The sequence below is a fragment of the Ambystoma mexicanum genome, chromosome 5q (genome assembly GCF_040938575.1).
Source record: "Ambystoma mexicanum isolate Mex_15411 chromosome 5q, UKY_AmexF1_1, whole genome shotgun sequence".
Classification (NCBI taxonomy): domain Eukaryota; kingdom Metazoa; phylum Chordata; class Amphibia; order Caudata; family Ambystomatidae; genus Ambystoma; species Ambystoma mexicanum.
The window spans coordinates 1,235,660,521-1,235,674,973 of record NC_090933.1 but is presented as its reverse complement, the minus strand read 5'-3'; the positions used below and the strand labels follow the sequence as shown (position 1 = coordinate 1,235,674,973).

The following is a 14,453-nucleotide window of genomic DNA, read 5'->3' as shown; positions in this document are numbered from 1 at the left end:
AAACCTCAAGTGAACCAACACATCACAATCAAATACAATATATATACAATTACCAACGAGTCTAATGAGTTAAACGCACAAAATGTGCAGACCACCTAGATGGGGAGGAAAACAGGCAGTGCGAATAATAGTTAGACCCAGTCCGCCTTCAGAGGCACCTAACTAGAAGGAAGTCCGAGCCCTACGAAGAGTGGAGCCTTGTGCTCAAAAGTACCTGCACACGCTTGTGCCAACGGGCAAAGGGGAGTCTCTTCGAGGGAATCAGGCAGTTCAGTTTGATGAACAAATGAAGATGAACAGAGCTCCGTGACTCAAGCGCAGCCTCCACTGTGGGCAGAAGCAGAGCGCGAGTACGGAAAAGGGGTGCTGTTTAACACAGCGAGGAAAGGCTACGGGCTACTGCAGGAGGGCGAGCAGTTCCTAGCGTCGCTACTCACTGGTCCCCGATGCAGGCAGACCCAGGCTTCTCCGCATCAGTTTCAGTGCTGGCAGGTTCAGATACGAGCAGGGGATGTCTCGGCGTTGTGTAGATTCCGCGGCAGCAGAAGTTAGAGTTGAGGATGTCCCAAATGCAGTGAACCCACACAGATTGTTACCACAGCAGGGCAATGAGCGGCTGTGTGTATTTCAGCCCAATGTACACTTCTCACTGCAGACCTGGGAACGCCAAGTGTATGAATCGTGTGAGAGTGGCAAGGACTCGTAATACAGCAGCAACCTGACGGCGGTTACAGAGCAAGACTCCTGGGTAGGCTGGTCAGTCCACTGGATGGCCCAGAGACACTTCCGAAGGCTTACGTGCAGGAGATGGTGAAGATGCCGAGAATAGTTGTTCCCACTATTCCAAGGGGTCGAAGTACCAGTACAGGCCTTCTCGTTCAATCAGAGGTAGAAAGGGTTTCACAAAGCGACAGCAGTGCAGAGGAGCAGTCCTTCAGCGGGTCACCAGCGATTCCTCGGTTCAGCCTCGTAGTTGCAGGATACTTGGCTCCTGTATTCCTTCGTTTGTGAGAACTCAGGAGATCGACATGGTTGTGGTGTTTCCAGCCTCCTCTTATCCACGGCTCCCTTCGAGCCAAAACGGAGGGGACCCAATGGGAGATCTGCTCACAAAACACTCACACCATACGGGCACCTATCACAGACCACGGTGGTCCCAGGCATTCACGACACACTAGACTCTCTGGCACCCAGGATGTGTATTGGGACCAGGCATCCCAGCCCACATCCTGGAGGCACGCACAAGGCCTGTAGAAGCTCGGGAAAGCATCTGTGTTTCGCGGGAAAGTACATGGCCAAATAAGGAAGGCCCCGGGTCGGCTCGACCTGGGGAAGGTGAAGGGGCCAAGACGGTCAGCGGGCAGGACAAAGAGCCTCGTGGTCTGGCCATATTGGAAGCCAGGCCACCATTTTGGGCTAAGCGCGAGAAATGTGCTTAAACAGCCAAATGGAGCTCAAAACACAAAGAAACGATTGCTGCCACCAGTCCCGTCCGTGATTCACTTGCACCGTTCGTTAACAATCCAAAGAGAGTGTCTAGGGCCTGTAGAAGACTAGAGACCCAAGAGAGCAGTAACTTAGCTTATAGTGTCCTCTTGTGTCATGTTGCGTGAAAGCTGCAACATGATAAAAGAACTACGGAAAACAACGTTTCCCGGTACTAACTGTCTTAAGGGCATGTCAGTTTCCCCGTAAGAATGGAGCGAAAGCCCAGAGGAGTGCGGCAGAAGGCTGCACTTCGCTGGCAAAGTCTAGAACATGTTGAAAACAACAGCAAAAAGTTTAGGGGTTGCCACATGGAAGGAAAATTACCCACAATTAAGAAATCTTTCCTAACAAAAGGTATGCCGAAGTAACAGTATATGCATGCATGCATGGACACTTTCTGCTTTGGGCATCTTCTGCTTGTGCCATTGCAAACATTTTGTGAAATAGCCCCACAGTCTCTGTTAGGGAGAATTCTCATAAATGCGCTAATTCCCTTCTACCTTAGAGACCCCCAGCTCCTTTGCTGGACTTTAGGACTTTTAATTTTTAGCCTGAAGAGAGTGAGACCTTTGACCCCGTCCCTCATGCATTTTTATTTGATTTGAACACTGTGTTTCTTTTGGTTTTGAAGTCTGACAAACTCCATAGGCATCATCTTTTTACATTGTGACACACAGCACCCTCAGTGCAGTGTCACAGAGAAATCATTTGGATCTCTGCTAATGTTTAAATACCTTCTATTGGATAACTACTGTTTCCAAGAGTAGTAAAGTGACATTGGGCCTCATTACACGGTAGGCGGTAACCATGGCGCTATTAGCGCCATGGTTGCCGCCAGTATTTTACCGTGTCCGCCTTGGTGGATGGCAGAATTACCGGCCTACTCCAAGGCGAACGGGGGCGGTAATTCCCCATTCACCGAGGCACTTCCCCATTCCCATTTTTGCCCTCATAGGGCTCAATGGGAATGGAGAAGGAGCTAATTACGTTACTGCAAATTGCGGTACCGTAATTACCACCAAGGTCCCTTAGCGGGCCCGTTCCTTAACGGCTCTGCAAAGGGACCTCGTAGTAAGGCGGTAAGGGTTTACCGGTACCGGTGCCCTTACCGGTACCAGTAAACCCTTACCACCTACCGTGTAATGAGGCCCATTGACTTTACTTACATGCTCCTCTTTATACACCCAGAACACACTCTCTTACAATAGGGTGCTGGAGGGGTTACTTAGTATCCCCTTTGTCTAACTTCTCATGTAACATTTTTAGGTTACCCTTTCTACAATTAATGGCTGGTGGCAGTCGTTTACTTTTTCCTACCATTGTGTGTTTTTACCGCGGGCTGCGTTCGCAGCTGCAGTATAGCACCCATGGGGGCCCATTTTGTAAAAATGGCCCGTCTTCTTTTTTCACCATTTCTTGTTGGAAAGGTCCTTCTTGAGATTTACTCTGTAAGCCAAACCAGGTTTGGTCCCTTTGTTCATTTTGTCTTTCGGGGGATTCACTGAAGCAATTGAGGTGCCCGAAACTCCATGTGCTTAGTCTCCTTGGTTACAGGAATGCACGCAAAGGTGATTAGCAGGCTGGCTGTCCTTGGAGGACAGCCATCCTGCTGTGTGAGTGACAGCTAGGCTGCGAATGAATGGGAACGACTTGCATAAAAGGTGAGGTATTTTACAAGGAAGGCAGTCGACCACTGGACTAAGGAACTGAAGAAAGAAACTAGAAGAGACGCTTGCTGCAACTCCTGGACCGTTGGTTTGCCCGGTGAAGCCCTGCTGCAGTGCTGAAGCTCCTATTTCGACATTGACTAGAGAATCCCGTAAAGGACGACTTCTCCCCTTGAGTTGGTGGGACCAATCAACCCCAAGACAAACTCGACTGAAACCGAGTCTGCTGGCTGTACTTCATTTGCTGCTGCAGGAACCAAGTGCCCGGGGACAGGAGCACCAGAATCAAGTGCATCTTTTTAAGCCAGACCTGCACTCCAGGAAGATCCTCCGGACTCCCTCGAAGCAGGGATGACCAAGCCTGAGCCACCTCAACAGAGTGATGGACCCCAGAAGCAAGGAAAGTCCTCAAGGTGTCCAAGAACCGCGGTGGTGCTACTAGCGAGAAGCTGAAACTGTGAAGTGCTGCTGATCTGAATTGTGCCCATTGCTGCTGCCGACCTTCAAATCATTGTGCAGGAGTCCCCAGACATCCTCCCTCTTGTCTCCATGACTGAGGCCCAGGAACAACAGGGTCTGCTGGAACTACAACAGGTACAGAAACCAGCTGGAACCATTTTTTCAGACCTAAGGTAGTGTGAACTAAGGGGTTACTTACCTCTTGTGTGTGTAGCTTGCTTGCTCTCAGTTGAGACTTGCATTGGCTTCCCTTTGCAGAGTTGCTTGCAGATTTGCCCTTCACGAGCCTCCCAGCTTGTGGCCCAACACTGATTTCTTATTCAACAAAACTCTCTTAACATTGTGCAAGACTTTTACCTACCTTCAAGTAATGCCTCAGCTCCCCTAGGCTTTGCTCAAGTGACATTGGCTGTCCTGGCTCCCTGAAAGACTCTTTATAGCCTCAGACTTTGTGTTTAACTATCGCTCCAAAATGTCATACATACCTTACTTGCATAGCTGGGAAATGGTTAATCTACATTGTATTGGGGGGTTCAAAAGTACTAACCTGAGAAACGTGTTAACCATTGTTTCCTTCCCTAACCTTTTCCTTTCTGCCACAACTTCAGTATTACCATTTAAGTGTGAAAAGTGATATATTAATGTCCACAGTGTCCTAGCAATTGAAGTCACCTCGGGGTGTAGGAATATCTGTGTGCCATCCCAAAAGGGTATCTACTTACTTTATTGAACTGGAGGAGTGTATTTTGAAGTGTATTTTTATTGTTGCCAATTGCTCCCTTCTAATGAAGGCTTATTTTAAAACTGACTGTTAAATTAATAAAAAATTATTTTATCAAGAAACCTTGAGTATAAGTGTTCTTTGAATACTTGTCACTGTGAAACTCTATGTTGCAACCCTACGGCTCACATTGACCACTCTTGAGATAAGCCTGGCTGCTCAGTCACACTACCAACTTGTGTAGTACAGGCCTATACCAAAGGTTGGGTTACCTATTGCCAAGAGGACAAGGCTGGTGTAGTCTCCCACAGGGTTACTACATACAATCATGCCTAACAGTCTTAAATCATGCAAGTTGGCACATGTAGAGCAATTGGCAGGCTCCTGAAGACTCTAAAGGGACTTGCACAATTTAGAAGGGTGCTGGATGCTGTTCCACAGTTGACTCAGCTTTTTGCATGGAAAGGCCGGTATCCAGTTCTGCATTTTCTTGGGCTGGAGAATGCAGGCTCCTATTTCTTCCATGGCAGAGGCCAAACTCTGATTTATGTTTCATTCGTATCAATATATGAATCAGACTGGTGAACATTTAGTAAAGTTGCACTCACATTGAGTGTACCCTGTAATTGCCTTTAATTAGGAAAAGGGATCCATTCCTAAAAAAATAAAGTGGGGGGCTCATAAACATACCAATTGAATGTGGCGTCACCAGAAATTAGCATATCAAGGTGCCCTTTGAAATAAATGGGGGGACTCTGTCCACCCGCGTGCACCCTCGACTTGAGCTATTATGACACTTCCTGCTTAAGAACATAGCATATGGGTTATGGGTTGTGCCCTCCTGAGCAATCTTTACGTAGACCTGTAGTCTCCCACGTGGCACATATTACGGATGTATACGATAGTTCGTATCAATTTGCCCGTGGCCGATTTGACCATTTTATTTTGTTTGTTTTTTACCATTTTGAAGGCAAATATATGTGGGGAAACTCCTCGCAGCCCCCTCTCCCAAATCCCCCTATATTATTTATTACCCCAAACCCACCCCCCACATATATTTGCGGTCAGAATGGCCGCAAACATTTTTGCCAAATCGGTCGCAAGCAAATGGGCCTGGTCAACTTGAGTAATACCCATATTACATATAATGCCTTGACTATTATGTCACCGCCTGTGCCTCCCACTGCGCCATTGGGTGGACAGGGATCTTTAAGGGGATGAGCTGAATGTCGACAAACTTCCAATACATAAATAAGGGCCCGCGATCGTACAGTGGTTAGTACTCTGTGTTGTGTGTGTGTGAATAAGGGGCACAGACTCAACTAGATGCATGCCACACAGGACATGTTATGCACACTGTCTATTACTAATCTTCTATCTGAAACACTTGTGTAAGAGCGCAATATAAATAATATATCAATATCAATATCTTATGCTACTATTGATAAAAGAAAATTCGGCCGTGGAAGTTGCCCTTGTATATCTTCTCATCATTAATCTTTGTTGGACATTGTATCAGATATCAGATCTGCAGGGCACATTTACATTTTCAAGACACACACATGAGGGAACAGGGTATTCCAGGTTGAAGGAAGGGTGCTTCCTATCGCAGGTGGAGGTATTCCCGCTAGCCTGAAAGAACGACCATCCACGCACAGGCATCTCAGAAGAATCCTGAGCTCTGATGGGGTCTGGATAGATTGGGCTTGGGAAAAGAAAGTTGGGCACAGCTGCATTTGGACCCCAGTGAGGGCATCATTAGGGCTGGTGGACAGACCATAAATGGGAGTAGAGTTGGGCACAGCTGAATTCGAGTGCCTGGGAGAGATCTGTAGCAGACTGTCTTAGGACACAGAGACAAAGTGGGTTATACATTAATTCTGCTCATGTTTTCTATTCAGCATATGTCAGCGGGACCTTATTACGAGGCATGTTGCCTAGTTGGGTTACTAATGCATTGCTCGCTCATCAGTCCTGTCTTAGTGCCCTTATGCAGCTAGGCTTCATAATACTTGTACGTGAACTGCCTGTCCAACACCCCCCCCCCCGCTCGCTCTTTTGGCATTCTAGTTGGGTCAAGGCCATGCCAATCATTACCTGATTCAATAAAGCACGGGGGCGACCCCTGCCTCCGCTACCAGAGTCAGGGTTCCTGAGCACTCCGTTACAGGCTGGGGGCTAAGCACCGGATCTCTACATTCTGTGGAAAGTTGCAAGAACCTTCTAGTCAGAGAGACAGGATGCCAGCAACTATCGGAACTCCCAGCCCACCCTTATGCTCCCCCCGTTCTCTTCCTGTGGCTCTGATCTGATAGTGTCTCCCTCATCTTAGGACATTACCCGTGGCTGGGTCAGTGCACCCACCTTGAAGATCAGGCCTAGCACCTACACCTAGTCTTCCTGGCTGCTGCTAGGGGAAATGACATTGGGTATTGATCTGAATAGGAAAGCACATGGGGAATGCTGGGTGGGGATTACATCGCAGAGAATCTGGGTCCTTCTTTCTGGGACGAGGCAATGCAGGCAGACTAAATGCCTACACACTCTCAGATGCCTCACCAGGGTTTCCTAGTCATTCTACTGGGGGAGGGTTTTAGGCGAACATGGCCTCTGGGTGTTGTGCTGAACTACCTGTGAGTGCACTTGTGGATATTCTGAGTACCCACCAACAAAGGGTTCTGATAGGCCATTAGCTGATTTCTGAATGTCATACAATAGTCACAATCCTATCACAATCTGTAAATGGACAATTGCAAATTTAATTGGTGGATAGGAAAAGGATTGCTCATTCCATAGCACATAACTGCTGCATTGGAGGCCGTGCTTTCTCACCAGCAATATTTCTGAGAACGTGCCCCAGTAGCACAAAATATCTTTTAATACTTATTGGGGCCGATTCATGGAAGTATTGAGCAGAAAATGGGCTACTTGCGCTCAGTCTGCATGCACAACCCGGTTTGTTGATTCATGGAATCGAATGCAGAGCATTTTTCCTGGAATCGCGCGGATTTTGCACTGGCCAAGCACACCTGTGCGAGCCATTGAAGGCTTCGCCCGAGACTCAGAGCAGAGGGTGTGCGTGGCCTGCGCAGTTGGCTGGTAAGAGGCCGCTTTCACCAGAAATGCGGACTAACTTGCGAAAAAGTGGGCGTTCCGAAGGATGGCCTGCAGGCAGTCCCTCGCACGCCCACTATCGCGCAGCAAGAGACGTCTCGGTTGGGAAATGCTCACGCAAGTCCTTCATAGAATCCTCCACCCGAAGGCTGCCATAAGTACACTTGCGCATAGGATTTTCAGCACGCAGGTGGGATCGCATGTCAGATTTCAGGGTATGTGTACTCAATTGGGGTTCCGCTGTAACGTAGGGGTGCACGTAAACTGTGTAGCGGGGTGCAGGAACGTTTTAAGTGGGTTTGCACGAACATTTCCCAAGTTATTGCTGATTTATGAATTTTCATATGCATGTTGTCGGGGTGCCGGATATAGTTACTAGGGACCAGCGAGCAGGCTCCCAGAGTCGCAGGCCTGCTTACGGGGGACGCCACACACTGCTTGAAGGGTGTGTGCATTTGTGCCCAGGTGAGCGCGCAAAGTAGCTGATCTGGCAGTTTCCTGCTTTGCGTGTGGGCGTGTCGGGGGCGATACAGCCGTGACTTAGCAATACGGTTACTTTGCACGAACATTTCCATGAACACCAGTGGCGCGCATTTTTCTTTCTGCGCGTGGGTTCGTGCAGTGTTCTTCTCAGTGCGCGGTCCTTGCGCGATTTCTGCATGAAATTCCATGAATCAGCCCCTTTCTGTCTCCAGAATTGTACACAGTGCTCTTGATGTGGCAGATGACTGGACCATAATTATGATAAATATAGAATCATTTAAAAATCCCTTTAGAGAACTGGTCGCAGCTCCCCAGAAGCACGTTTGCATCCCACACATTTTCAAAACACTTCTGAATATGGCAGGGCTCGCTGGTACATATGATGAATTTCAGTGCAGATCATTTGCATACATGTCTGACATTCTCAAAGCTCTCAAGTTTCCCATAGCCATGGGTGAGACGCCCCTCCAGTCCTGTTTTTCCCCTTCGATTCTTTGACTTCCCATTTGAAATTTGGGACTTGTATTTTAGTTTTTTCTATTTCAAATTTAGGAAAACTACAAGTGCCAGAATTCCAAGCAAAAACAGGACTGGATGGCTTTGTCCCGCACAGCCATGGGTAAAAATGAAGAGGTCTGCATTGTGGAAATCTCATTAGACTTTACTGTTCAGAGAATAGAGGAGTTCCAGCCAATTTCTAAAAATGTACTTTTACCTCTGCTTCCCCAGCTGCCTCACTGCTCCACTTCACCCTCCCCTGCACCTCACTCCAAGCTTCCCCTGAGAGTACATACCAGTGCTGGTACTTACCAATTATGGTTTCACAGTAATCCATGCCGAAAGGGCAGGTCTGGTTTGTCATACAGCTGCTGTCCGCCATTGCAGCGGTGCATGTGTAGCACGTAAGAGAGTCAGCTGAAAAAAAGAAAGACATGGCCGATTCTATTAGTTATCTTCAGTGGTGACATCCTACAGATGGGCGTGTGCATGACTATATAGTGGGAAAACAATTTATTATTCAGTACTTGCTAGTGCAATTTGATTCATTGTTGAATCAAATCTCTCTTTCTCCTCCACTGCCCGCAATCTTGGCCTCTATTTTGACTCTGATCTTTCCTTTGCCCACCATATTTCTCTCACCTCACATGCCTGTCGATTCCATTTTTACAACATACGTAAGATTCGCCCCTTTTCTTACCTTTCACGCTACTAAACTTTTGGTCTCCTTGCGAGTCTTTTCTCGACTCTTCTACTGCTGTTTTATTCTTTGGTCTACCCTCCTCACATCTTGCCACTCTCAAATCAATCTATCATTCCTCTATTCGATCTCTTTGTCTGCTCTCTTACCAAGACTCTGTTTCTTCTGCCCTTGACTCTCTCGGTTGGCTTTCCTTTCACTCCCAGCTAAAATTCAACTTCCTTTGCCTAGTGTTCAAATCTCTTTATGGTCTTGCTCCTGTCTACCTCGCCTAACTTCTCTTATTCTATTCCACTTCTCGGCCTCTTCATTCCGCTAGTCTTTTTCGACTCAATGTCCCCTGTACCCACTCAGCGCTATCTCGTTTCCGCTCTTTCCAACTTCTTGCTCCCTCTCCTGGAATCTCCTTCCTCTATCTCTCCAATCTATTACCTCCTATTCTCTCTTTCACTCCTCCTTAAAAACTCACTTATGTCAATCGCCTGTTTGGTTGTGACCGGTCGACCCTGAAATACTCTTTGCTACGGCTATTTTTATGTACTACTGATTGTTCTCTGTGAAACATATAATAAAATACAAATAAAAAACCAATACATTGTAAGCTGCGTGTTTCAAGTCTGGAGTCAGGGAAACCTGGGATCTAACCCCGATTGGTCACTTTACCAAAATCTGTGCGATTCTGGACATTGTTTTATCTACAAATTCGGAATATGTGCCAAGTAAAAAAGTAAAATTTGACTGTGCTTTCCGTTAGTGCTAATTGCCTAAGTTACATGTTTCCAACCACCATCCGACTCAAATCCTGGTTTATTTGTTTTGGCAGCAGCACACACCACGCTGTTCTTTGTACAGAATGTTTGAGAAGATCCTGATACAATCGAAGCAATATTCTTAGTGAAGTAACTCTGCTGCTCATGTAACTGCGCGCCCGCTACATTAACTAACTAAGCTAAAACCTTCCAACGGCTGGTTTTGTGACTTGGTTCGGACTGTTGGAGCAGCCTCTTGGCCTGCGAGTATGGCATAATTCAACTATATATCCAACAAGCATTGGAAATGCCAACAGTTGTGGCTTTTGTGTAGGCATGGGAAAGGCACTTGCCAGGCACAGCTGCTGTGGTATTAACTGGCCATTTATGGTAACCGGTGCAAAATGGTGCAGGTATCTGGGTATATAATAGCAGTGCCTGGCAAATGCCTAATACTTATACACAAGCCATGACTGTTGGCTTTGCCAATGCTTGTTTTTAACAGGATTTCAGTGAAGGACACATATAGTGCTTATAAATTGAATGGCTGAAGCAATACCTGCTTAAGACATTTTTATTACACCAGTAGTGCATTTACAACTCCAAGTAAGTTATTAATTCTCAGAAGACTGCTTTGAAACAACACTGGAAGGCATTACGAGTGCAATGTTTGCTGGTAAGGCTTGATAAAGCAAGCTCAAAGAGATCCCAGGAGGATGTGCTTTGGACATGGAGGGACAGGAACTCGTTGGGAATGGCCAAGGGGATTAGCATTGCCATTGGCAGTCAATGGGTGGGCAAATAACCAAACAACACATACAAGCTGTGTGTCCTTCCCCATATGCAATTTCTCCCTATCTGTACTCTAATTCAATAGTTCCGGCTTATAGGTGTTGCAAGAGCTACCTAATAGCCCAAACTACAAATGACCAAGGATCGCTTCTTTAGTACTGTGTGCTCAACAAATGGTACCCCGACCATGCCAATACAATAGCATTTTTGAATATATTACTTATTTACAGATGCAATGTAATACAAGTGATGATACAGTTATTTAATGCAAAAAACATTCAAAATGTGAAACAGACTAAAACAGAGTCAATGCATTTTGAACATGTGTTCGTCATGAAAGGCTATGTGTTAAATCATTTGTGCAGTATATGCCATAGGCTGTGTGCAGTGGTGTTGGTACTAACATTTAGCATTAGGGACAATAAAGGGGGTGAGTTTGAGTACTGACATTTAGCATTGACTGATGAAGTAGCCTGATTCTAAATTAGGTAGCTGGGGGCTTCTTTCATGAAGAAGGGGTCGCAATCTTCATAATCCATTATCTCGTAAACTCTTAGTTTTGCTACTAACCCAACATTAGCTAAGGGCAGGGGAACGTAAATGAGAATTGAAGTTATATCTATAGTGCATTTGCTTCATAGCCAAAGTGCTAGATATGTGGAATGATGTTAGATGGAAAACTTAGATGGTATGTTTGAAGTTTTGTGCTGATCCAAAGAAATGTAATTATTGATGCAAAGTGTTTTTCATGTTTTTCTCATGTGTTCAATGCAAATGTTAACCATCAATGTTTCTTTGCTCACCACTATACTATTTATGAGATAGTTTGATTGTCTATATGTTCTCTCTAATGTATGAATGTATAAAGGTGCCTAAGTGCATAACTGTGAAAGTGTGTGGTGGCTATTATTGAGTCTGTTATTTATTTGGTTTACACCTAAAGTAAATGTCAATCAAGAATACATAGGCATGGTATAGAGTCTTCAGATGTCTGGCTAAGATCCCAGGGAATGAACTGTGCAAAAGAGAAGTGTCAGGAAATATCTGACAGTAAACAGACTAAAGTAGAGTCAATGCATTTTAGACATGTTTCCATCATCACGGTCAAGTCTGTAAAAACAAAAAAGCCAACTTTTAAAATTCACTGTTGCTTTTTCTCAGTTTGTTTTATACTGACTATTGTGTGTGACTACATGACTGTGATCAATTAAGAATGGCAGATATTTGAATGTATATTGTTTGTATTTCTTGTTTTTAATATTCTCATTGTATTGACATGATCTCAGTATCTGAGGTACCTGAGGTTCTGCTGCCTCTGGGTCTGAGTCTGTTATTGCTATGTCCGCGTCCTCTCGTTTTATGAAGTGTTTGAATTGGCATTCCTTGTGACTTCTTGTTTTGCATTCTGCGCTGTCACCATTGTACCTTTGAGGGCCACGACTGTGAGGGGTCTCAGTGAGTACCGAGTGTCTGTTTTCCTATTAATTGGCTGTTTTACTAGGACCTCCTCACCGACCACAAATTCTTTGGCACTGCCCTCCATCAGTTGTCTTTGTCTTGTTTGGCGTGCTCTTTCTTCTCTGCATCCCTAGTTTCTATGTCCTCATTCGCTTCTTCTGAGTCATCCGGGTTTGTCACCAATCTGGTCTGCACATGGTAGCGCATCATGATTTCAGCCTGTGTTTTGCCAGTTGCTTCATGGGCGGGAGTTCTGTAGTCCCTGAGCATCCTGCACAGTGCCTGGTGGGGGTTCATGGTTTTAACATGGGCCCTTTTAATTGTCTTTTTGATGGACGCCATTAACCGTTCTGCCATTCCATTGGCCTGTGGCTATCTGGGTGTGATTTTTTTGGTGCTAGAACCCCAGGTGTCTCTCAAACGTGGCAAAGTCATGGCTGCTGAACGGGGGCCCATTGTCTGATTTGCTTGTACAGGATATGCCGCATTCTCTCAGCACTACGTCGAAGGTTGCGGCAAATCTGTGGGTATGCCATCATGACTATTCTCTTTATGGTGGGTAATCATAAATATATCTAATCGCCTGTGTCCATTGGGCAATAGACATCAACTGCCACGCGGTCCCACGGTCTGTCTTGGATTTGTGTAGGTTATAGTGGTATGGGGCATCCACTCTCGCAGTGCATTTGCAGGGCAAACAGTTCTTTATCCATTCTTCCACGAAGGTGTCCATGAAAGGGAACCTGGCATGGCACCTCAGTTGCTTTTTCGTGTTATCAGCCCCCATGTGTCCTTTGTAAACTGCCCTTATGACTTCCGCCCTGAGCACGGGTGGTATGACCAGCTTGCATCCCCGGAGTAGTATCGATTGGTCCTTGACTGCTAGCTGCTTGTGTATTCTGGCCAGCCTCTCAATCTCATGTTTGCTTGCTGCCGGGTGGCTTTCAAGCTGTCAGTGATAGTCCCTCCACTTGTTGTTGGTGGTTAATGCTATGGCCAGAGCCATGGATACATCAGCACGGCCGTGGAGGCAACTGTTTCCAGTGAGAGGGCCGGCGGTAATGCATTCGCTGTGACGTAGTTGAGATATTCTATGCCGCCCTTCCTTGTCATTTGGCTCCCTTGTGGGGTGATGTGAGATGTAGTCTGAAGGGTTTTAATCATCCCTGGGTTGGTGAATGATGGTGTAATCATATTCTTGGAGGCGTATGTCCCACCTCTCAATCCTCTGTGGCATGTTGGTCCTGGGGTTCCTGAAGAGGGAGAGAAGGGTCCGGTGGTTGCTGATCAGGGTACATTTCTTCCCTATAATGAAATCGTGGAAATGCTCACATCCCCAGACTGCCGCCAGGCTCTCTTTTTCGGTCTACAAATATGTTTTTTCCGTGGGCGAGAATTGCCTGCTCGCATATGCCACTATGTGTCTGAGGTGCATGTCCGCCCCACTTGTTTGGGCAAAGATGGCCCTGAGCCCGACTGGACTGGCGTTCACAATGATCTCCGTGTGCTAGGTGGGGTCAAAGTAGGTGAGGCATTTGGCTTCGGCTAGTGCTCGCTTGATGTTTTCGAATGCACTCTGGCATTCATCAGTCCATTGGAACATCGTGTCCATCTGTAGGTGTTGCTGCAGGGGTTCAGTGCGGGTTGTGTAATGCGGGATGTATCTGGCACAGTACCCTGCCATGCTGATGAAAGATCGCACGTCAGCCACTTATTGTGGTGCTTGGGGGTTTGTGATTGTACTCACTTTGTCTGGGTCTGGTGTCATCCCTGCATCAGAAAAGACGTATCCAAAAAATGAGAGTTTTTTCTTGTTGAACCTGCCTTTCTCCAGATTGAGCGTGAGGCCAGCGCTCTGTAATGCATTGCACGTGTACACCAGGGCGGTGTCATCTTCTTCCTGTGTCATCCCAAAGACCAGGCCGTCGTTGCTGTAGTTCAGCGCAGATTTGATTGGGCGGATGACTTGTCTGATGGCATCTTGAAATATCTCTGCCGCCGAGGAGATGCCGAAGTTCAAGCATCGGTTTTGATAAAGGCCCTCATGTGTTGAGAATGTGGTGATGACCCTCGACTCTGGGTGTAGTTTCAGTTGGTGGACCAAGTTGAGTTTCAGGAATGTGGTTGCCCTGTTCAAGTGCACAATCATGCCCTCAATACAGGGGCCCAAATGTTATTCCCGTAGAACGGCAGTATTGGCAATTCTCATCTCAACACACAGCCGCATGTGCCCCCCTTCTTTGGGGATGATCACGAGCAGAGAGACCCACGGGATCGTCCGGTATCCAGTTTGATTATGTTGTTTCATAACAGTTGGTTCAGTT

At 46.4% G+C, this 14,453-nt stretch overlaps 1 protein-coding gene and 1 long non-coding RNA gene across 2 annotated transcripts in view; one reads left to right on the top strand and one right to left on the bottom strand.

The window, feature by feature from the left end:
- LOC138497966 (three-finger toxin A2-like) overlaps nt 1-14,453 on the bottom strand; it is an 83,269-nt gene that overhangs the window by 15,998 nt on the left and 52,818 nt on the right. Inside the window, exon 2 of the mRNA XM_069621741.1 lies at nt 8,743-8,847. Within this exon, the coding sequence (XP_069477842.1) occupies nt 8,743-8,847 (105 nt within the window). The remainder of the gene's footprint in view (nt 1-8,742; nt 8,848-14,453) is intronic.
- Nucleotides 1-14,453, top strand: part of LOC138497968 (uncharacterized) — a 423,930-nt gene that overhangs the window by 404,428 nt on the left and 5,049 nt on the right. The window lies entirely within an intron of this gene.